This window comes from Myripristis murdjan, chromosome 3, assembly GCF_902150065.1.
Source record: "Myripristis murdjan chromosome 3, fMyrMur1.1, whole genome shotgun sequence".
Lineage (NCBI taxonomy): Eukaryota > Metazoa > Chordata > Actinopteri > Holocentriformes > Holocentridae > Myripristis > Myripristis murdjan.
In genome coordinates, this window is record NC_043982.1 from 16,162,036 (window position 1) to 16,186,108 (window position 24,073).

The 24,073-nt window shown below is 39.3% G+C and overlaps 1 protein-coding gene across 3 annotated transcripts; it reads right to left on the reverse strand.

Annotated features, from left to right (window-relative positions):
* Positions 1-118: 118 nt before the first annotated feature.
* slc39a13 (solute carrier family 39 member 13) lies at positions 119-22,818 on the reverse strand. 3 transcript variants are annotated; one of them, XM_030081287.1, is made up of 11 exons: positions 22,111-22,818; positions 20,907-20,944; positions 20,008-20,379; positions 18,595-18,702; positions 17,768-17,910; positions 12,634-12,756; positions 8,600-8,689; positions 2,226-2,276; positions 1,900-2,032; positions 1,674-1,773; positions 119-1,462 (listed from the first exon to the last, which is right to left on the reverse strand). In XM_030081287.1, the coding sequence occupies exons 2-11, from the start codon at positions 20,908-20,910 to the stop codon at positions 1,387-1,389; spliced, it is 1,200 nt and encodes a 399-aa protein (XP_029937147.1). In that variant the 5' UTR covers positions 20,911-20,944; positions 22,111-22,818; the 3' UTR covers positions 119-1,386. The 3 variants fall into 3 exon arrangements, with proteins under 3 accessions (XP_029937147.1, XP_029937162.1, XP_029937154.1); XM_030081302.1 differs by lacking the exon at positions 20,907-20,944 and having other exon boundaries at positions 22,136-22,816; XM_030081294.1 differs by lacking the exon at positions 20,907-20,944 and having other exon boundaries at positions 22,111-22,815.
* Positions 22,819-24,073: the final 1,255 nt, after the last annotated feature.

Sequence of the window (24,073 nt, forward strand, 5' to 3'; positions counted from 1 at the left end):
TATGCTGATCCTTTCACCCAGTGGCACTCCCTTATCTGTGGACCTACTACTAAAACCATGGGACTAGCTAATTATTCTCAAAATGCCATCAAAAATGTGGAAAAAAACACTGTAGGCGTTATTCCTTTTTTCTTCATACTTGAAATGTAGGGTTTATTTTGTTCACCTTATACCAAGCGGACCACCATCCATAATTATACATCATACTGAATGGTTTTCCTTTCTAAAGAAGAGTGGTTGTTATTATTTTCATCATCATCATTCTACAGACAGATCATCATACACAGAACTGCTTACAAGTCTACTGCATATAGTAAACTACGATAGGTTTTGAAGACAAGATGAAGTCAAAATACAAACTAAGCTGGAAGTCATTCCCTGATCTCAATACAACTTGAGAATATCACAGTTACACCGGGGCTGCTTACAGATAGTATTAATGAAGATATGTCAGGAGATACATAAAGCAGGATGCCTTAAATATAATCCAAACCAAACATTGCACTTTATATATTAAAAATTTAGCACTAGATTTACATTACAATTGCTGGTAGCAAAGTATGTGATATTATTAGATTTTTTTTTTTTTTTTTTTCAATTTATCCATTTGTTGATTTAAGCAGAGCTTATTCTAATGAGCACTGAGTTGTGCAGAAATGGCATAACTGTTATTTAAATCGTACTGTAAGTGGAAAATACAAACAGGAAAATGTGCTTTGGTGTGCAGCAGACACTTGTGTAACAGACTATCCAAATTTCTTGGCACTTGTTTTGCCACAAGGTAAAGTAGTGGAGTGATGCAAACCATAACTAATAAGGTTATGCTGCTTGTCTAATTCTTTTTCAATAAATATACTGCAGCAAAACAAAACCAAAAGATGCACAACAGAAACAACATAATATGTTTAAACAGAATCTAAAACAAGAAGCTCAGTACATTTTAAAGGAGTGTATGGAGGTCTAATGATACCTGTTTTGTTGAGCAGGTACAGCACATGTACCTCTGTTTGTGCAAAACAACACGATTGTCTGGTCAACAATGTTCGACAATTTGGTAACAAATATAAGCACTCTTAATTCCCTTGCTTAAGTTTGGCACATTTTTAAGTGTCCACACTCATTTGTTATCAGCAGACCAAGCACATCTTCCTTTCAGCCATCTCCTAAAGTGCTGCTCTTGTTGTCTGATCTTTTTGCTTTTGATGATGCTGTCGTGATGGTGCTGACGGTAGTGTCAGAGAGGTGTCATTTCTTATCATGACGGAGCTTGGGTTTCCATGATCTCGAGGTACAAGAAGAAAAGGGTTGGCAGAGAACAGCATGTCTCTCCGGTGCTAAGTGATAGTGTGTTTTGTTCTGCAGGGTGGGAGGCCGTTTCCTCAATGGTCAGCCCACAATGGCAGACAGGAGAGCCATGACAGCTACACCGCAACAGATGAGCAGGATCTGCAGCAGGGAGTGCCTGGGAAAAAATGAAGGTAAAACAAACTCAGGGAAATCCCAGAAACACACCATCTGCTCTGTGCATAACACAGAATGCATTATGTTATGTTTTCATACAACCAAGCTAAATCAGATTCAGTTCTACTACTAACAGCACGGTTACGTATGCTTCAGTTATGGACCAAACGATATAGGAGCAAGAATGTTAGCATGAAAAATAACCAACATACCTAAAACTGGACTCCTCGAGCAGGTCAGGCACCACGTTCACCAAGGCTATGTACAGAAAGCCTCCAGAGGTGAAGGGTAATATCCACGCAGTTGCATTTTCTAGACCAGAAAGGAAAGACTTAAATGACCGATTATCAAATATTCTCCACTTTACAATAATATGACTCAAAGAGGGAGTAGCAGGTTTCTGTGTCTGACTCCTGCTGTGTGAAGGTCCCATCTCACCTGTGCCTTTTGGTGACTGAGTGCACAGGGCAAAGCAAGCTCCCAGGACCCCGACAAGCGCTGTGGACAGCTGCATACATGCAGCGCTCCAGCGGTCAAACCCAGCCCGCAGTAGAATGGCAAAGTCTCCCACCTGCAGACCACAAGATTTACCACAACATGGTAAGGGCCAAACACCACAACCAACAAAAGATGGTGAGATCTAATGGGCCCTTGGTAGTTCAACAAAATATCTCTAATCATTGAACTTGAAATAATTAGGCGAATAACTTTACACATGGTATATAATCATTATGGGCACTTACAGTACAATTCCCTATTCTCACCTCATGAGGGATCTCGTGGAGCAGGATGGCAAAGGTGGTGAGGAACCCAACCTGCAAGAACAGCCTCATAAGTATTGTATTGTCTCATCTGGTGAGGACAGGTAGCTTGGGTCTTCATGGAAAATGCTTTTTGTAAAGCACAGTACTTCAGGCAATTATGACATGCATGTTACCACAACAAACTCCAACAAAAACATGTTAAAGTTCTTGTCTTTTTTGGTTGGTTGGTTGTTTTGAAATCATGCATCAGAATGGTCCCATACTTTTTAAAGGATACATATATTCTGAGTATTCTGTGTATCTGCCTGATTTTCCTGTGAAAATTGTAGTCTGAACTTTTCTCTATATGAATTTTACATTATATTTTAAAAGAGCCCTGATTTGATGATTCCACATGAGAATGACCTATTACTTTCAAAGTTGAAATCAGAAGTTTTACCGACAGCCTGAAGTGAAATTTGAAAGTAGAAACATACATTTTCCTTGTCTATGTAATCTGAATGTTATTATGATGTTTAGTATGTTTAAGCATGTTTATTTTGAAATAGTTTCTGACAGGGTGATACTGACAAAGTGGAGGGCTACAGCTATGGAGACAGGGCTGCTGGTGATTAATTGCATGTGTTAATGCAAGGTGCATTCTCATGGCCGAAAGTAGCCCAGGAACTTTCTGACTGGAACAGCAAAGTCAAAGGATGAATTGTATGTTTTCTAAGTGGAATGGAATTTAGTAAAGTCCTATCAATATAATGAAAGATATACTATAAAACATTTACTTATTAACCCTACTGCAACTCAGCCAAAGATCTCAAAAAAAAAAAAAAAAAAAGTTCCAGCAACTGTGTGTGCCATAGTTACAACCAAAACCGGAGAATAAACATTTTTTGAATCAAGCTGCTCATCACTAACTAGCACACTTCTTGTAGAAAGTCCTAGCAAACCCTGACATGAAGGTTTCTCGGGCACACAGGAGAAGCATCACTATAACAGCCAGGCTCTGCGTGTGTGTTTGCATTTTCAGCTGTCTGTCACAAGATGTCAAAAGCTAATAAGGAATGTACAAAACTGGGTACAGTTTCGTACATTCCTAATTAGGTTCCATGTAAGTGCTACGTTCTGGGTTTATTTATGACCAGAACTTCTGTCACATGCCTCCGCCTCCATCTCTCCCAAAGAGAGGGAGGAATCATCTGAGCTTCTTGACTGCAGAGAGCAAAGATTAGATGTTACAGTAAGTATGTTCATTAGCCAATCTGAATTAAATATTTAATAAAGCTGGGTAATAAAAACTATTAATGTAGCATATCACACATGTCCCAGCCCACCGGCTCCCTGTACTGGCAGGCTCTCTTACTAGTTAATCACAGCATAAATTTAATGTCTACATTGTGTTCATACAGCATTTGTTCTAAGTATTCAGCAGGGGCAAGATCACATTGTGACAGATAATGGCTGTAAACAGAAAATAGCAAGTGGGAGTCGTGTATATGTATGTTTGAGTCAACTTCCTTTCTGGCTCGCTGAGCCATAGTTCATGCTGTTAGCCTTATGCCTCTCCAGCTGGACTCTCCTTCCCACTGCTTCAATAGTAACTTACAGAACACAATTCCATGTTTTTGCAATTAAAGATGTACCTCTTCAAACAAGTTCCTAATATTAAAAAAAAACAAGAATAATATGTTTTAACCTAAAATTGGTTGTTCCCATGTTATATTATCATGCTATGAGATGACCAGCAGGTTGTACCTATTTATGGCTATAAGAATGCTGATACGGCAAATCTTGTACCCTGCCAGGAGGTCTGCATGCTGTGCCAAATACAATAGTCACAAGGGAGGTATAATCTGTGCAAATTCCCAGGTTACCTAATTTTCATCCTTAGCTTTCATTTAATGTTTTAGTTCTCCTCTATGGATATTATACCGCCCTGTTACTAAATTACTTTTGATTGAGGATGCAAATTGTAAAGTGCATTATGGTACACAATCAATTATAGTACCAAAGGCAGTTCAAATCAGACGTGGTCTATAAAAGTAGCTTTGACTGATATGGCTAAAGCAGTGGTACACACAATTCTTTAGGAAAAGAAAAAGAAAAAAAAATCAGATACAAATAACTGTTAGCCCTCAAAATATCCCACATTCTAACTGCCAACCAATGAAATTATAGAATTATAGACGACAGCAATGTGGCAATGTATTCCTAAAATAACAGCAGCAAACTATTGAACTAATTCATTAAAACAGCGATTACGGAGAATAATCCCTGTAGTATACACACTCACAAAGCACAACAGCGCTACAACTCTACTTTCAATGCCCATGTGGTAAATGTAATGCATCTGTTAAAACGATCGGCAAACAGTGCCTGAAAAGCACGACGCAGCACTGACCATGTATCACTGACACCACTAATGCCAGTGTCTCACAATGAAAGTGATATGTGTCAGTGGGCAAACAGTACATTCAAAGCACAGTCTGCTGAAGCTGATCTGCTGGTCTGATAAAAGAAAAGGGCACCCACTGCCCCCAAACTGTGGAACACTTTACCAATAAATATCAAGCACACAACATCAGTAAGCTGCTTCAAAGCCCAGCAAAAACCTGCCTTTAATGTTTTTTTTTTTTGTTTTTTTTTTTGTTTTTTTTTGTCAATTAGACATTCTGATTACTATTATCTTGGTTTTAAGCTTTTAATCTGATTCAAATTTGTTTTAATTTCTCCTTAATTATTTGTTATTTTATTTTTATTATTTTAGAAACATTGTTCTTACTAGTACAGTGCCCATTCAAAACATGAAGAATGGGCCGACTGCTTAGCCTTTGGTGTTGCTGCTTGCATCTTTCTGGAGAACCGCTCATCCAAAGAACTTCACACGACACTGCAGCCAGGTCTTCAGCAATACACCCACAAAGTGTTAAGGGCGAACTGTTGTCAAGATAATTGACAGACAGCCAGACATACAGAGATTCCTTCCATTTTTGATTATTCTGTGCAAAGCACTTTGAGTTACATCCATTGTATGAAATGTGCTATACAAATAAAATCTGATTGAGTGATTGATTAATTGGTTGATACTGTGGGAAAACACAAATAACATCTGACACGGAAATGAGCCACCAAGTTCCTAACCCAGACAGACCACCTGCCTCCCAATGATGAGACTAAGCACTGGGCCTTCACTGGCCTAGCTCCAAGACCAGCTAATAACTCCCAAAGACAACTGTAAAAGCATGTTCAAGCTGTGATGCCTCAGTGAGGGCAGGCCCACTCTACCCTTGCCATTGGACAGCTGACCTTGTTGGACTGAATGTGCTGGAATGGATGTCAGCTGACTTGACCTGAGAAGGACACAAAAGACGAGTTCTCCTCTTCCTCTTGGCTTTGTTTCTAGGTTTTAAGACCGCCACCCCTCCTAGCACCACCTGTCATCTGTCTTTTCACCTCTGATAGACAGCTGTTCATTCCAGGTTTGTCATCCGCTGTTCTCAGTTCCTCCACCTCATAGCTGCCCTTCTTCAGCTGTCCAGACTGCCATCCTAGCACTTGTTCAGCTCTCCCTCCTGCTCATCGTCTTAGGCCACACAACCAAAACTTGGAACAATTAATATTCCTCTACAACAGTCATCAGCAAGTGCCATAGAATCTTCAGGTTTGTGTGGGTTCAATCAACATGTAACATCGAGTGACGAGTGGAAAGCCACAGACCCTACTCTCGTGCAATGATGGTCTCCCACATAGACCAACTTCACTGTTGGCCCTACATGTTGCGTCTGAGCCTCTGCTGCCCTTCCCACCTTGGCTCTGAGCCTGGTCACATGCCACCTGCAGCCTCTTCTGGTGCTCTAGCAGTCTTCCCGGGTATCATCATTTGTACTCCCCAGCATAATCCCCAAGGTCACACAAGGGGTGCGCCCCAAAAATGAAGTAGGAAGGTGAACATCCACGGAAAAACAGAACTCTGAACTGGAGATGAACCACCAGCTTCCTCACCTGGACAAAACAGTTACCTGTGTTTTGGCTCCACTCAGCTAAAACATTATAGTCCAGGGTATATGCAGGAATCTTGAAGTTAATTTTAATACCTTTTTAAGACTTTTTCAAGACCTTCTAAATATTTTTTAATACCTCACCGCCACTTCAAGCTGTAACCATTTACATCAGTGATATTTTTAACTAGGGATGGCTCGATACCACTTTTTCACATCCGATACCGATACTGCAGCCTTGAGGATCGGCCTATACCGATCCGATTCGTTTTGTCACTCTAAAAGTTGTTAATAATACGTGGATGTAATTTGCTTGATACTGACATCTAAAAACACCACATTCACTGTACAACAACTATTCTGGTCCCCTAAAGAAAGAAGGAAAATATGTGACAACAACTGAAGTCATGTGTAACTGCTGTGGCTTAAACTTAAAGCTCACATCGCTTTTAACAGCATTTGTAAACACAACAGACCCAGCTGCACCATTCAAATGTTAGAAATAAAATAAAAGTACAACTTGGTGCAAATTTTGCATTTGAGTTAGTTTTATCAACCCAGAGTAGTTTCACTTGGAGTGAAGCGCGTGCACCACAGCTATAAGATGAGTCACCATGGCAACGGGGAAGCGTCGGGCTGCGTTTTTCACCCCAGTTGAATTGGAAATCTTACTGCATTCATACAGCGAGTTAGAACATGTTTTTTTTTTTTTTTTTTAATTGCAACACCGCTGCAGCGGCAAAGGAGAGGGAGACGGCGTGGGAGAACATTGCTGCTCGGGTCAATGCGTAAGTTTAAATGTAGTCCGTTGCAATCTATAATATTACAGGGGAAAACTGCTTGAATTACTGCTGGCCTATTAATTTATTTCATTTAGGTGACGTGGAACGGTAACGCTCAAAAAGATAATTGTCTGGAAATGCTAAAACATCTATGCGCGGTCTGATAACCATCTCCCGACGAATATTTAATTCTGTGCGCAGTAACACTGCACCTTCATCCACGGGATCTTTGTCGAAAGGACATGTCATGTTCGTGAAAAAAGACGCCATCTAACTACTAGTGGACTTCTAATAAAGGCCTACTGACTGATTTTTTTTTTTTTAATCATAAAAAAAAAAAAAAAAAAACAGACGGCAGAACTAATACGCCACGCCAAAACTCGCCTGCTGACTGAATGTTCGAAGTTAAATACCGTGAAAGAGGGCGGTCACAGAGAGAAACTCGAGGTTTCATGAGAAAAACCTGGTCCCGACGAGGTTAGTTTCATAGAGTCTGTTACTGCGGTAACTGACCGAGAGCTTAGGTTGCCTCCCTCTGTGAAACAGGCTAGAGTTACCCCTCTTTCTCTGCTTTGAGTTACCTCCCTTTGTCAAACGGAAAACTCAGAGTTTCCCTCATTTCAGGGTTAACAGACTCAGAGTTTTCACTAAACCTGCTTTGGGAAACGGACCCAAGATTTGCTGCACCAAAACAAAAACGGTTCGCTTTTCTTTGCACTCGCCTGTAAAAAGTCTTCGTACTCCTTTCCATGATGCTTCTTCAGATGCTTTATTAAATTCATTGTGTTAAAACGTCCGGTTTTGCTACCACCCCTTGAGACACTCATATTACAAACGTTGCACTTTTGTCCTCCGTTAACGGAGGACATGACTACAGCTCTGCAGGCTTCTGCTCACGTGACGAAAACACAGGCACATGGCAACCATGGCGACAGCTTGTCTGTGTTACGGCATGTCGTGCAAAGTGAAGTTGAGGATATACGAGGTAGCTTGGGCTTATGGATCGGATTGGACGGGTTCTAATAAAAAAAATCCGATACCCGATCCAGTCATTTTGGCCTGGATCGGACCCGATACCGATCCAGTGGATCGGATCATCCCTATTTTTAACTTAACAGTTTTAGTTTGTGACTATAGACCACTGAATTTCCACCCGCCCGCTCGCTCTGGCGCTCTCAGAGACAATTTAGGAATGCAACCACAATAGCCTAGTTTTTTATGTACCTGTTCATCTTTGTTTTTTAATAAAAATGAATAAATTCACACACTTTTACGATGTTTTTGGGACTCAAACTCTTGGACAGCTAATTCAGAAAAAATACTTTCAAAATTTAAGACTTTATAAAGTGGTGATAAGACTTTTTAATACTTTTTAAGGGTCTTAATTTTCCCAAAATTGATTTATCACCTTTTAATACTTTTCAAGACCCCGCGGATACCCTGTAGTCAATGCACTGTTAGCATGCTGCTGTCACTGCTATACAGCGAGAGTTGGTGAAATGAGCCTTTGTCTTCCAAACCATTACTGACTACCGAGAGGTGTGATCAAGATGAGAAAAACATTTTTAGCCTTGGCGATGAGGTTTATGTCGCAAAACCTTACCTTTTTGCTAACCAGGAAACTTCCTGCTACAGCCAATCCATGAGTGAAATTGTCGATGCAGTTGGCAAGTAGGTTTAGGTATCCACTCGTCTGCAATAAATGAAGCACAATACAGTTCTTACACAAATTACTATTAAAGGAACTAAAATCATGAAATTCCTCTTAGCTCATTCCCGCTTCAGAAGCAATGCTGGAACTTGATAAGCTAACATGAAACAACAAGTTTCAAATTTTATGTAACACCTGTCCTAATGCTAGTTTTTGAATAATTTTGGCCATGTGGTTAGCTGCTTCCAGCTTTGTAGGTTGAGACCATTTGATCAGGCTGTAAATTTATCCTCCTCTGTGTCCTTCTAGAGGAACCTGGAATTCAAGTTCAAATTACAATCATTCTAAGAAAAACTACTTTCTCAAGAGACAGAAATACTAATGAATAGACCATAATGCAATGCAGATACAACACATTTTGAACAAGATCACAGACATGCCCAGTGTTCACAAATTCAATGGACAGTACTTTCCTGAGATAACCACCTTTGACTGAAAGCAATAGGTTCACCCCCTCCTCTTCTCTGGGGGCTGTCAAAAGTGATGCTGAAATCTAAATTTTTAGCTTGGTTAACAAATAAGGTTACGAATGTCAGGTAATCCAAGGTGAGGCAACAGCCACAAAAAACAAAGGCAAACACATTTTAAGACATATATATATGCTACAAGTTGTAATGCTCTGCTCATAACAGCAAAAAGTAGGATGAGAGTGAAAGAGAAAACAGTAGCAATCACTGGCTATCAGTTTGGCTAAGGGAGGCAACACAGCACATGTTGCAAGCCTGAATAATGATTGTAAAAGCTGATTTTAAGCCCCATGGATGTGGTTAGTTTACTATGATAAAGTTATTATAAACTGCCTAAACAAGTATGGGCAGTCAAGAGTCTGAATGTGTGTTAGCATGTTAGACTGCTAACACTAAACTCTTTACTAACACTGTGCTGCACAGGTGATATGAGCCTGGCTGTGTGTGCTGGAGAACATGTGTGTGCATGTGTGTTGTGGTGGGGGTTGTTCTTTTGTGCTCTGCATTCACTCTCACTAAAAGAGGGTAACAGATGTGCTATATCAGTAAGAGGATGTGTATTGAGTTTTTTTTTTTTTTCTTTTCATTTTTTTCATCAGTGGGTTTGCAATTTAGGGTACTCTGCATGCCTCCAGCTTTCACCCTACATCACTGAAAAGGAGCCTGCTTTTCGCCCAGTTCCTAGGGCTGAAATGCATTTGCAGTGACCCCTTGGATTTTGAAAAACAGGCCCAGTCATGTATGACAATTTCCTAAGTAGGGCATATCCTAGATATCAGTTTGATCCAGCTCTGAAAGTCCAGCTCTTGTTTGTTAAAATGTGCATGGCAGGCATTCAGGGTAGATTCTACTTTGTTCTCCCCAAATACTCATCAGGGTTTGCACCCATTAGTACAACTTACATTTTGCATTGTTTTGCCATTTGTTGTGACATGGTTACTGCATTTACTTTCTCACACGGTATGCACTGCCTGCACACTGTGAGTTTAGGAAAATGGCACCTGCCAAAGCAGACTGTAACAGTGACAGAGCTGGCACATTGGGTTTCAACTCCGATTTCAACTTTTTTAAGAGACTAACTGTATTCCCGATGCTAATGCAGAGGTACTACATTACTCACAATTCTTCATCTACTAGAGATCTATCAGAGAGCTGTTAGGAACTGTTGGGAGCTGGTAGGAACTGTGCTGAGTGTGTAACAGTCTCCACAGAGAAGCTTTTGGTTTGAGAGAGTATCAGCAGGGGTGAGGGTTAGGAATCAGTATTTTTTGCTCTGTTAAAATACAATGTGTACATCCCTTTTTAAAACTGTTTGAATATTTCTTTGTTCTGAATCAATATTGATAGAATGTCTTTGTCACTGTACAAGAACAGTGAAATTGAAACGCAGTCCTGTGCAAGAAAAAAAAAATTATGCAATTTAACAGCCTCTAAAAAGGAAGTACAAAAAACATTCCACACCCTACACATTCACATTCTGCAGGTATGGCACGATTCCTATCGTATTGTACAGTGAATATTTACAAGATGGTCAAGGTTTTGCTGTGGTTACTGCAGTTATGGCTCTATGAAGGACGAAAAATGACAAAACAATAAATAAATGAATAAATAAATAAATACACATATAAATATATAAATGCATAAATAATTAAATTAATAAATATTTCTACATGTATTTATTTATTTATTTCTGTTTTTATTCATGCATTTATTTATCTATTTGTGTATTTCTACATTTATTTATTTATATATTTATTTATTTATTTATTTATGTATTTATATATTTATTTTTACATTTATTTATTTATACTTTTATTTATTTCTACAACTTTATTTCTACAACTACAACTTTATTTCTACTACTGTCTGGACTGGCAGTAGTAGTGGAAAGTAGTGGACTAGCTAGCTACTAGGACATTAACGACGCCAGACTTTTTCACGTCGACTTTTCAATCAATGACTACGTTTACATGCACACCATATTCCGGTTCGGGTCAATATTCCAGTTAAGGTAACTGCGCCGCGGCAACTGGAATATTCCTTTTACATGTTACTTGGCATGTTCCCGTGTTTCGGCGTATTCCACTCTCTGACGTAATGCGACACTCAGCCGTGGAGGCAGCAGTACGCGTATAGGCATCTGGTCTGCCGGAAAAGAGGAGGCTGTAGCGGAGCGCCAGCCGGGCAACCGGGCGGTGAAGAGGCTGTAGTGAAGCGCCGACCGGGCGTGTGTGTGTGTCTGTGTGTGGGTGTGTGTGTGTGTGTGTGTGTTTCTTCGACTTTCGACGGGTCGACCTTTACGTTAATGCCCTACTAGCTACTGTGTAATACGCAATGGAAAGCATTTTGAGAGCCATCGTCAGTGATATATGGTCACTGGTGAATGATGTGGTAAATCATGCACCCACCTACTACCATGCCTTCTACCTCCAGTTTCGCGTTCATCCATGCATGAATCGTTTGCTTTTGTCTGATTCGCTCAGTTGACCAATCGTGCTTAAGACTAATGTAAGAACCGCCCACCTCATTAACATACGACACAGAAATACAGAAATAAATAAATGTGGAAATGTAGAAATACAGAAATAAATGTAGGAATAAATAAATAAATGTAGAAATAAATAAAAGTATAAATAAATAAATGTAAAAATATATAAATAAATAAATAAATAAATAAATGTAGAAATAAATAAATATATAAATAAATAAATGTAGAAATACACAAATAAATAAATAAATGCATGAATAAAAACAGAAATAAATAAATAAATACATGTAGAAATATTTATTAATTTAATTATTTATGCATTTATATATTTATATGTGTATTTATTTATTTATTCATTTATTTACTGTTTTGTCATTTTTCGTCCTTCATATGGCTCTGGCATAAAAACTGTTCTTTAATGTGTTATCCGTGCTTTCAGTGTCCTGAAGTGTCTCCCTGGGGGCAGCAGTTGAAAGAGATAACGGCTGGGGTGAGAAGGGTCCCTGAAAATATGTCAAGAGCCATCTCGTAGGGCACTGACACGCTTCTTGAAATACTGCCTTTTCAAAAAGTCTTTAAGAGAACTGAATGGTAAATTTACTTTTGGAACCAGGCCACAAAAATGAAGTGGGCGTTCATGCTCCAGGTCTATATTGCAGGCCTTAGCTGATATATGTGTCTTTGTGTTGTTTGAAAAAAATCTAGCAGTGATGTGTTGGGAATTGGGTGCACTGTTTGAAGTCATCAGTAAGCTGAATTAGTCCTCTGTATATGGTTTCATAGAGCCTAATAGGTCCAAGCTTACTAGGAATTACAAGTTTGTGTTTATTTTGTTTTAGCAAAAAAATAAAAAAGGAAAATAGAAAGTTATTCTACATTATAAACCAACAGAGCATTCATCCCAGTGGAGCTCATACTTTTTCATTTGTTTGCGCTTTGTTAAAGTTGAAATATTCTGTTTTCCAACATACCTTGATTTTCTCTGATCCTTCCTGCAGGCTGATTTGTGGCTTGGAGGATTTCCAGGACTCAGCATGGTGCCCATTCTTGAGTGATTCCACTGCCTTTCCACTGAAAACTGCACTAGACATTGTCTATGAAAAAAACAAAACAAACAAAACAAAAATTAGCATGCTGTCCCTCATGGGTGATAAAGTCCCATATTGCTTTGGCCTGTAATTGTGGCACCAATATCACCCACTATCCTTGTTTGTTTGTTTGTTTTCTACAACACTGTAAAACACTAATTTCTCTGTCTAATTCAAGTTACGGTTGGATACAATTTATATATATAAGTTTAGGATCTCTAAGATTTCTCTATGTGGGTAATGACTGATGCTGAATAGTGATCTTAGTCATGTTTTTTCTCTGTGTTTTAAGGTTCAAAACCATTTCTGAAGTCTTTAATGTTGATTTTATTCCTTGTAATGTAATATGACATTCTCTCTTTTGCTGTACTTTTAGCATGACACAAGATCTTGCTCTCCTCTGTCTCTTCCACGCCCCCTCTTGATCTCCGTGGTTAAAAACCATCTAAAATATGAGGTTCTGTAGACCCCCATCAATGAAACATTTTTCATTTGCTTCAACAACCTGTAGTAACTGTTACCTGAATAAAAAGGCACTGTCCCATGTGTGTGGCTATGCTGGAGTGCAGTCTTTTTTCCCCTTGCTCCAACTCAATGAATGACTAATTGTAGTCTGAGGTTTTAAAAGTGGCTGCAAACTACGTGCATTAATACATATTTTTCCTCAATCGCATTGCATGAGTAGGATGTCGCTAAATAGGGCACCCTTATTGTAGAATTGATGACTGTAGAAACAAGCAGTCCTGTGTTTTCACGGTATTTTCCAGACAGAGGACACCCTTAAATTCCAGCTAGTGTACATTTTGCATATTTTGAATATAAAATAAAAAGACCTATTCACCTCAGGCTACATTCCTTTTCTGGGAAGAGCCAACTTCCTTGTTCCGTCGTTCAGAAACCACTTGCGTTTCCATTTAGACAAATAGTCAAATTAAGTGGGAAATAGCCTGCTGTCTTCTGGATGTGGTCAGGAAATGTTTGTTCCATTGCTGTGATTGAAGTATGGGGAAGTAATAAAATGTGATGAATTGTCAGAACTATTAACGTCCTTCTGCTCTAAAGCAGCCTGGAGCTAAACTGACAATGCATGACGCCTGGTGAGCTATGATCATTAACTAATTTGGAAGTCAAATTATGGCCTAAAATAAACAAGTGATAAAATCTGAAAGATCTGAACACTGCAGATTGCATAAAGATTCTGAATCAACTTGGTCTCCACACATACAAGTATGGTGTATGTGGTTTACATGTACAGTAAACTAAAGAAAATATCAGGGCTGAGTTAAATTTAAACCACTGAATCCTTTCATATTACGAACTTAATATATTGGGGCCAGTTTCTCAGAATTTATCCTCCAGGATATAAGTGATCCAGTTGGATTAAATATGCACAAATTTATCACCAAAAACCTGAATTATTTTGATGCCATGTAGAAGAGAGGATTCAGGGTGGATTGACAAAATGGCTTCACACACCTTTACAGAAACAATCTTGGAACCTATCAGCTATCTCCTTATGATGACTTCATCTGTGGGGGAGAGGGAAAAATTTTTGGGTTTTCTGGAGTAGCCAGAAACAGCTTCTGTTTCCGTTTCTTTTATTATTCTGTTTCAAAAACAATCTCTATAAGGACATTGTTACAGAAATGTTTTGAAACCTTGAAGAATACAGGGTTAATAAACCTGAAATCACAGAAACTTTTTTATAACACTACAGATTTCCACAATATATTTGAACTAAACAGAACTTATTTTTAATTACTGCATGTTGTTTTAAACTAATAAACACTTTACCACATCACCGAAGATTAAGGCCCTGCCACTCTGCAGCCTGCTGCAACGGCTGGACTGTCAGTGAAAAGTGTTTAGTTCAGCTTTCTCTTTCATTAGCAAATTAACTCTTACTTGTCCAGCAGATGACCACACAGAGGGGTACATTAAAAGCATTCCAAATCCAGATTTGTAACTCCAGATCCTGTGGTATCTGGATCAGCACTATCCAATCTGACAATGCTTTAAAAAACAGGACAAAAGATCATTTTGATCCTGCATTGGAAAAAGTGGGATCTGCTTATCCAGACCATTCTGATCCAGATTAAAGTTATGAAAGACCCTGGTATGTCACACGAAGTCAAACGGAGACGCATACAAGTCTCTATCCTTGTCTATTGTTCCATCTGAGGTGAGTGATCCCAGATCTATAAATAGACACGACACTGGATGAGTCCAGCCATGACTGCCAATCTTCCACCTCATTGGCACAACAAAGACAGCTGGACAATGTGCACATCTATAAGGATACCCAGAAATGTATTGCCAAGAAAGAAGAACTGTGCTGACATTTTGCTTGTGAAGCTAGCCTGCAAATCTGGTTAAATAATACTTGATAAAATTACACTTAGTACATGTATAATTTCTAAAACACAAACCTGAGAGGAGAATTGCACCAAAGACTTCCAGTGACAAGCATATCTTAATAATATTGTATATGTTAAATATTACATTGCATATTAACACAATAATTAATGTATGCAATAATTACTATGAATAACCCCAAAGAACGGTAATCTCAAAGGGATTAGGGTTACAATGTGCCATTTGATTAATATTGATTAAAGTTATTTTAGACTAAAGGCATCTTAAACTCCTCTCAGTATTGAGACTGTACAGTCAGTATGAGCCAAGAGTCCAGTCAGCTTTATGCTGACTGAACTGTAGCTTTTCCAAAAAACAGACACCACTGATACCAGTGACAGAAACAGGCACAAAAAGACCAAACAGGTCTGCATTAAATATACTGAAGGACTGAGGAACGTGAACGTGTGTTCTGACATGTCTGTGTATGTGTGTTTATGTGTGTGTGTGTGTGTGTGTGTGTGTGTGTGTGTGTGTATGTATTAACAGTGCCAAATAGCCTTAGTACCTAATATTTGTTCAGGCAGGAGGAATACCTGGAGTCAGTCCATCAATTATTTGAATCTTGACAATGCAAAGATGAGGACTATGGTGCTAGTTAGCATATACTGTATGTGGTTAAGGATTTCCAAATGTATTTGCTGAATTTGGAAAGCAGATGAATGCAAAGTAATGTTGTGAATATTAATTCCAGAAATTTGCAGATACACATTTCAACAAAGAGAAAAGTGTAATTTACAGTACTCACACTCCATCCTCCCCTTTTGTTTCTTGTTAAATTTCAAAAAAAAAAAAAAAAAAAAAAAACTTGTCTCAGCTTTTATACTGTATGCTATTGGCACTTCCTCCTTAGGTTATATTTTTGTAGTTTTGATGAAACTTCTCCTTTCCAAGTTGCTCCAATTCAGTCTTTCTCGCTTTTTTATTTTTACAGTTTGGGTGGTTGGACAAATACACTGGGAAACCAAATTCCTGGCTTATTTTTTGCTATATTAAAACTACACTAGGCAACTTTGCACACTGGCAGCTCAAAATAGCAACCTGAGGTAACTCTTTGAAAAATCAGAAAGTAAATAGCGAGAAGTCATGTGAAACGCAACTGACAAAAGACTCCTGTGCCATGATGGTAAAATCCTCAAAAATCCCCAAGCTATTACTGATTTATTGGTTTTCATTTAGACTAAAACCATATCCAGCACATCAGGGGCATACTATCTTGACAGCATCATATTATCAGTCAATACGACTTAAGCTAATGTTCAGGTCATAACATTAGCATACCTATTCTAAAACATGTTTATCCCCACTAGCAAAAAATACTTCCAATTGTTTCCTTCCTGCCATGGCAAAACGACTTCTTAAATGTCTTACTCCCTGCAATACGGTTATATCTGTCAGTCTACAAATAAGTTGATATGAATTTCGCTTTTCAAAACACAATGCAAACTAGTTTTCTTTGACTTTAAGACATAAATATCAAATAGCAAAAGTGTGCACATTGTTGTTTACATATTTAAGCCAATCAGCCACTACAAACTGGACTGATAGACCATTTTCGCAGCAGTCATTTTGACATGAAATCATAGCGTAAACACAGGTGTCACTAATGATTTTAATTAAGGTTCCAGTCAATTTATGGACAACCCCCGGACCCTGGTTCTGTTAGACCTAAATGGAATCAAAACTTTATTAATGTAATTATTAGCACGTGTGTATCATGGACTTTATGTCAAAATGGCTGCTGTTAAAAGGGTCTACGCAGTACAGTTCCTGCGAGAAACCCTGACAGTGATATGGGAAAATTCATGCAAGAACAAACACTACGCTCAAGCTGGTTTAACATTTGTTTAGAGGCAGCACAGCAGGTGGTCTAACCATATATTTTTTTCCCCAAACTTCATGATTCACAATTTTAGTCAATTTAATTTTTCCGCTTCCATATTGAACAGCTGTCAATATATTAGCAGCACATGCAGCTAGCAAACAAACTGGTTGCCCATAGCAACAGTCAGATGATGACAACGTAGGGACACATCACTGTGTATTATTTGCTTAAAAAGGTGCATTGAAAACTTTTTATAGCATTGAATTATTTACTTGCATATTAATTCCAGTGTTTCGGGAAATGTAGCTACTGATAAATTATGTGTTTATTCCATTTTTTTTTTTTTGTCAGCTGTGACTAAAAGGTCCTTAATTCAATTAAATCCTTGTATAGTACACTTTTAACTGCAAGGACTCCTACTATACTCCTACTATATATTTAAATTGTGAAATGGTCCCTTCCTTTTGCATTTAAAAGCTACATTTCAATTAATCATGCCAACACCGACCACTGTTTGTATGTGTCAGCTCCCTAAATAAATGTATGACAAAACACTCAAAAGGTCAAAGAGAACTGTTCGTAGCACAGTCCAGCTTTGCTGTGTCCCTGGGTCGAACACTTTACTCAAGCACATTTCATGGACTCCCATGGGATTGGTGCAGTGACCCTCTCAGGACAAGGTCTCCCTGGTACATGAAGCCACCCTGAATGGCTCACCATGGACTCCTATAGACTTGAGTTAGATTACAGAGAAATCATTTCAACTGAGAAACTTACAGTGGAGTTAAAACACAGGCCTGGAGCTGGCACAGGATCCTCATGACTGTCCTGGTCTGGGAACATCTTCTCCAGAAGCAAGAAGGACAACAGGCCAGTAATTACCCACAGGCCCTGGGTCACGTAGTGGTTTTGCTTACCAGCTAGAGGGGCCGCAGAGAGATTGTATAGAAGATTGAGTGAGTAGGTAAGTGATGACCTATCTAAAAAAAAAAAAAAAAACTCACAATAGTACTGGCTTTGTGCATAGTAATGCAATTACCAATGCTGTTTCCAGTACCTAAAACCTGCTGCACAAAATGTTACGTAGCCACGATGAAACGTATTATATATCACTCTCCTCCACAAGCCGTATTCCAGAGACAAAGTAGAAATATAAATGGACAAGTAGAAATAACACGAGATGAAAATAATCCCAATTTGAAAAATGGATAAAATGTTCCAATATTCCAATACAGAGGGACGATGCAAAAAAAATCTTTAAAAGAACAAATATGTTTCCTTGATAAGGTTATGGAGGTATTAAGGTCCTAATGAGGGTGCTGGTGTATAAAAACAATCCTGTTCCATCTAACCTATGATTAGTTGGTTAACCAAAACGTAAACTGATGAGACCTAGATGCTGTCTCTCACTATTTTAAACACCAGCCCAGCCAACAGTTGAAATTAAAATACAAGCTCTAAATATTGTTGACATTAGTGTGGCCTGTGGTGCATGTGACAATGCCCTGAAGAGTTTACTGGTGGGACGTATTGTATGCCCCGGTATATTTTAAGTAAAGAAGAGGGGATCAAATGAATTACATAAGAGAATTGTTGTCACCCACCTGAAGAACCACAGAGGGCCCATGCCTCAGGAAGGAGGTGAAGGAAAACATCACCTAGGAGTCCACCAATTGCAAAGCTCAAAAGCTGCTTCAGCCTCTGGCATCCAGCTGAGGAAATGAAAACAAATTAAGCAAGAAGGTTCACAATTAGTGACATTTCTCATGAAAAGGCTGTGCAGCCATACGCTCGGTTCATATGAGCACAAAGAACACTGAGCAGACATGGCAGGCCAGTTTATTTTTTCCCCATTTTGACTTGAGACGGCACCCATGGTGTTTTCATTAGCCCAGTGTCACCATTCATGGCAGACAAAATTAAATGAATGAGGATACGCGCAAATCTACAAATTGTCTCTGACTTTGCCTACTAATGTAGGCAATAATTATTATACAAATCTTCCACAGACACTCCGTAATTCTTTTTTTTTTAATGACTTCCCTTGGTAAGAACCAACCTAACCTCATGTCAGGAAGGCCTTTAAAAACCCACAGCCAGAAATACAAACTGGAATTCTGCGTGCCACTGGGTGGGGTCACTCTGGAAACCAGAGGCTTTTAGTTGACCTGAGCAGCTGTAATGTTTCACCACGAAGAGGAAAACAGAAGTCAAGTGGCCTACCATTTTACATGCAGAATAAATCCCACTAGCTTTAGTTAAAAACACAAATTTCAGAAATAAAAGGCTGAAAGTGCAATATGTTGTGTGGGCTTTGTTGCATTCTGCACCATCAAGGTTACTGTCAGTGGAGAGAATGAAGAAAGTGGAGAAAACTCAAGTATGTAAGAGTGAATGTTTCCTCTCAGGGTTCAAAGAGAGGCGATTTCAGGATGAGGTGCAACAGGATGATCCAGGAAAAAAAATGTCCTGTGACTTTGGTACTGAAAAATGGAACAGTGACTCTCTTTACAGTGGCATCCATATCAATTTAGGGATGGGAAAGGAAGAAACATCATAATGTGGCCTCTGCTCCTCACCGGTGATAACACACAACAGTGGAGTGGAGTGGAGCCCTGCGTTTACTTGATGTTTTGCCTTGTGATGCTACTAGATCTGGAAAAGGAAATCCCTTTTCACACTTTTTGTTACAAGGGCTTGAAAGTAGGCGTTACAGTTAAAAGATGGTCTCTTCTAATTTTATCAACTTGGCTGCTGCTTTGCCACTGGTATAGAGGAAACAGAAAAGGCTGTTGTGGGAGCAGAGTCTGGCAGCGGAGACAACGTCCTGCAAAGCTCAGGGAAGGCCCCTTGAAACCTAACCCTAACCTTAAGTACACCAATCTGAGGGCAGTTCCAAAGGTGGGCATGGTCGGAGGTCTTTGTTTCCACTGCCTGATACTCTTGGTTTTCCCTGGTAGCTTTGTGTTGATTGCAAGGTAGCTTGCTTTTGAAGTCTTCAACCTGATCACACTTACCTTCTGTTTTGAGAGCAGCTCCAGCTTCGATGGGAATGACGAGGAGGGGGAAAATGCCACTGAGGCCTACTGCCACAGATCCCACGAGTGAGAATAGCCAGACATGAGCATGTTCGCTGGAGAAGAAGTCGACTGCTGCCTGGAAGCTCAGGAGGTCATCTGTCAGGCTGGGGCCTGGTCTTGCAGCGGTGGCTGTAGCATGAGCCACAGCTGTTTGTGTCATCTTTTGGCTGCTTGATGCACCCCTGAAGGTCACTACCAGCAGGGTAACACTGATGAACAGTGCAGCTAAAGCCCAGCCGGGCCTCCCACAGCCTCCTCCGTTCATCCGTCCCACGGTCCAAAAAGCACTCGCAGCCAAGAAGGACAATGCTGTAAAAGGAATAAACTTTTAAGTAAGCTACTTCAGTCTTATTAATTACTTATACATTGTAAGTAATAAACAGGTCAAGTATGAAGCCTGATGGAACCCCCATCTGTCTCCAACCCCTTTGATAGGGACCATGATCAAACTGTGGTAATATTTAAAGAGCTTGCTTAATTCAACCAGGCAAACTAACTCTGGCCGCCACTGTCTCCCTCCTCCCCGCTGTAATGTCAATGGTGCTGTCACTCACCTGTGAATTATGAATATCTACTTTAAAAACAGGCTGTAGTTAGGTGTAGTTAGTTTATGATAACTTATGGCTTTAATTTCATTATTCAACATGTTGTATAATGACCAATAAACTTCCTTCCTTGTATCCTTAAAATATCGCAAAAATAAAACAAAATAATAATAATAATAATAATAATAATAATAATAATAATAACAACAACAACAACAAAACAAAACAAAAAAAAAGATCTCCTGGTTAACTATTTTATTTACTAGATTACTTATTTACATTTTCACTTACCCATCTTTCTCTCCTGATTTAACAATTAACTATTTGGTCTGTAAAACATAAAAGTAAGGACAATTGTCAGTCATAGGTTAACAAGGCTTAAAGGGATGTCTTAAAATTGCTTTCTTAGTCTGACCAGCTGCCAAAAAACCCAAAAGTATTCTCTTGTAATGATTTGGAAAAAAGAAAAGCAAGAAAATCTTAATATATGTGCAAAATATTTGGTATTTTTGCTTTATAAATGATTGAAACAATTAATCAATTTTCCATGAACTGGATCCATCATTACAGTACACTACCAAACTAGACAGACACATACACACCAAAGACACACCCACACTGTAACAAGACGCAAGACACTGAATTAACAAATCAAAGTATGCATAATCTAAAACACAGCCTAATTAAAAAAAATATATATATATAAGTACAATAATAATAAATCCTTGCTTTACGTCGGGTTTTTGATCAGTGAGATGCCGTTATGTAGCCTATTTTCTCAGTGTTGTGAACACATGTTGAGTGTGTGTACGTGTCAGGGGCGAAACACTGCATAACTTACTTAGGAGTCAGGAGATAACAGGCTCACACACTAGCCACATTTTCCTTCTTTCTCTATCACCAAGCAGCTGTCCATGGACATTTACATATACTTTATATTACAAATTAGTGTTAACCTGCTTACATGGCAACCGGCAAAACATCACCTCAGTGTTTTTGCAGAAAAGTTGCACCTAAAGGTAACTAGCGGTAGCATAAGTAACTAAATTCATCGATAAATCAGCTAAAGTTACTTGCACAAACCACGTTAATATTCAAACATGTCAGGGATTAGCTAGCTGAATAAAACAAGACAGTTGAGATACGATGAAAATTTGAAGTCGAAACGTTAGCGATAACTGTTAACTGCGCCTAACTGACGTTTCGACAAACATTACTTTGGAACTGTAACACACACTGCACACCAGCTCACACACACTCCGCTCTGTAAACAAAAGTTAGCCAACATTAGCTGGCTAACACCCGTCTAAGCCATGCAGACACTTTTGGGCTAAGCTTGCTAAGATTAGCCACCACGCAGGCAGCCGCACCACCACTAAAGCTAATAACGGCTAGTGTTACAAACTACCATCCGCCGAAGTTGGTGCCATGGGGTGCAAAATCCTGCTAACTTGCTGATATCACACAGTATATTCATGCGGTAATTTTTTAAAACCTTGTGTTTTCGGCAGCCCTCGCACCAGTGTGTCCCTGCCATCCAGGCCAGCTAGGTTAGGTGAAGGCAGGCTTGCGCCGCTGAGTTTCGTCAGGCTCCCAGCTGCAGACTCTGGTCATGGACAGTAGGACTTCCATGCACCGCTCTGCTTGCTGCCTAGCGGTCACCACGGCTTTCCCAAACGGCCACGTATCACTATCCCGGAGGAGGGAGAAACTGGAGGAGGCGAAAATCAGGATGGAGATCCCGCCCCGTCCGTGATTTCAGGAAGTGTTTCACTCCAGGAGCTCCCAAACTTAAAGGCTCCTCACGATGCGGGCTCCTGCTAGGTAAAACTTGCACCCTAAGGCTACCAGTCTGAGTCATTGTTTATTAAGCGCTGCGACAACCAGCGCGGAGAGTCAAACTCAGGATCACTCACAACACTCATTCACATCAGTTGCACATTTCATGCCATAGTGACAGCTGTGTTTATTTACACACGTGCATCTGATTGGAACGTGTGTGTGTGCATATAATTCCTATATGCAGACAGCACACTAACATTATGTCCCATGGATCAGAGCACAGAGCTGCACATGGAGAAGTATGGGCTTCAGTGCTCAGTAATAACAGCCACCCTCCAGGTCACAGCTGGTGTCACACATCTTGTTTGTGCTGCTGTAAGCAAAGTGCTGTCTTAAGGACAACAACTGAGGTGTCAACAAAACTGGTGTGTCATCACTCCCCTTTAAGTTGCTTAAGCCAATAATCAGTGTTTCTCCATATTTTCAGGTCCAAATGTAGGGTGTGCACACTGAAACCTGCTCGCCTGGGGGGAGCAGCTTTAAGGATGATGTTTTATGCTGTATTTAAATTTAGCCATTGTTACATGTGTTGATACATACATAGATGATGTATAAATTCAGTGTATATGAGATGTTTGAGCTCATGCTGTTTATTAAGAGTCTGATGAAGAGGATTTATTTTGCAGGTAGCCAATGCATGTCCCTCATACCCCTCACCCCAACCCCTGATCCTGTTTTTTATAGTGTTAATAAAAAAGCAAAGGCAGTAAAATCAACTATGACCAGATGCTTTTCATGATACCAGAAACCTAGTATATTTTGGTGTTGATAGATAATGATAGATTGTGTGCCTGAGCTATATAAACTGATAAGTGACTGTTATTATGGACATTTTGAACATTTTTTTGTTATAATTAGATACACTAAAACAGGTGAGATGGTAGAGGTGAGGTAGCAAGAGGAGTAGCTATTTTTATTTCCTTGTTTCCTGTGCAGGTATCCAAACATCTAGTAGCCAGCCAAAAGTGAAAGCATGCAGGCCATGGGAAATGAATGGGGCCGACAGATCTCTGGACAGCCTGCAGTGGTGTGGATAGGAATTATGAGCCCTTTGCACAGGAGGTGACTCTGGACCCCCATCCATTATTCCATTTATGACAAACACATGTGTCTACACTTCCACGACTCATGCACCTCCACACAGTAATTTACTGGTCAATTATCAGACGGCCTAATAGTGCTAATAGTGCAGACAATGCTAATCAGCTTCATAATCCTATTTTACCGGTTATCCCTTGTTCAAAATCTGTCTTGACAGACAGACAGAGAGATTTTTTTGTTTCATTCTGCACCAAGGTTATTATAGTTCACTAAAACTAGCCTAAAAACTAAAACTATTTGTGTGTGTGTGTGTGTGTGTGTGTGTGTGTGTGTGTGTGGAGGGGGGCGGGGGGGCGCTTTAGATAACTAGACTTGACTAGACTTTAGAAAAAAAAAAGTAAAGTAACAGAAACAATATTATGTACTTATAAAACTAACTAGAATAAAATAAAAATATACAGAGAATGTCTTTAATTTTAGTCTTTGCCAGTTTAGTCAAATTTAATAACAGAACAAACATGAGGAGGATTCGGTGCTGATGCTTATTGAGATTAATAATACAAATAATAAATCAT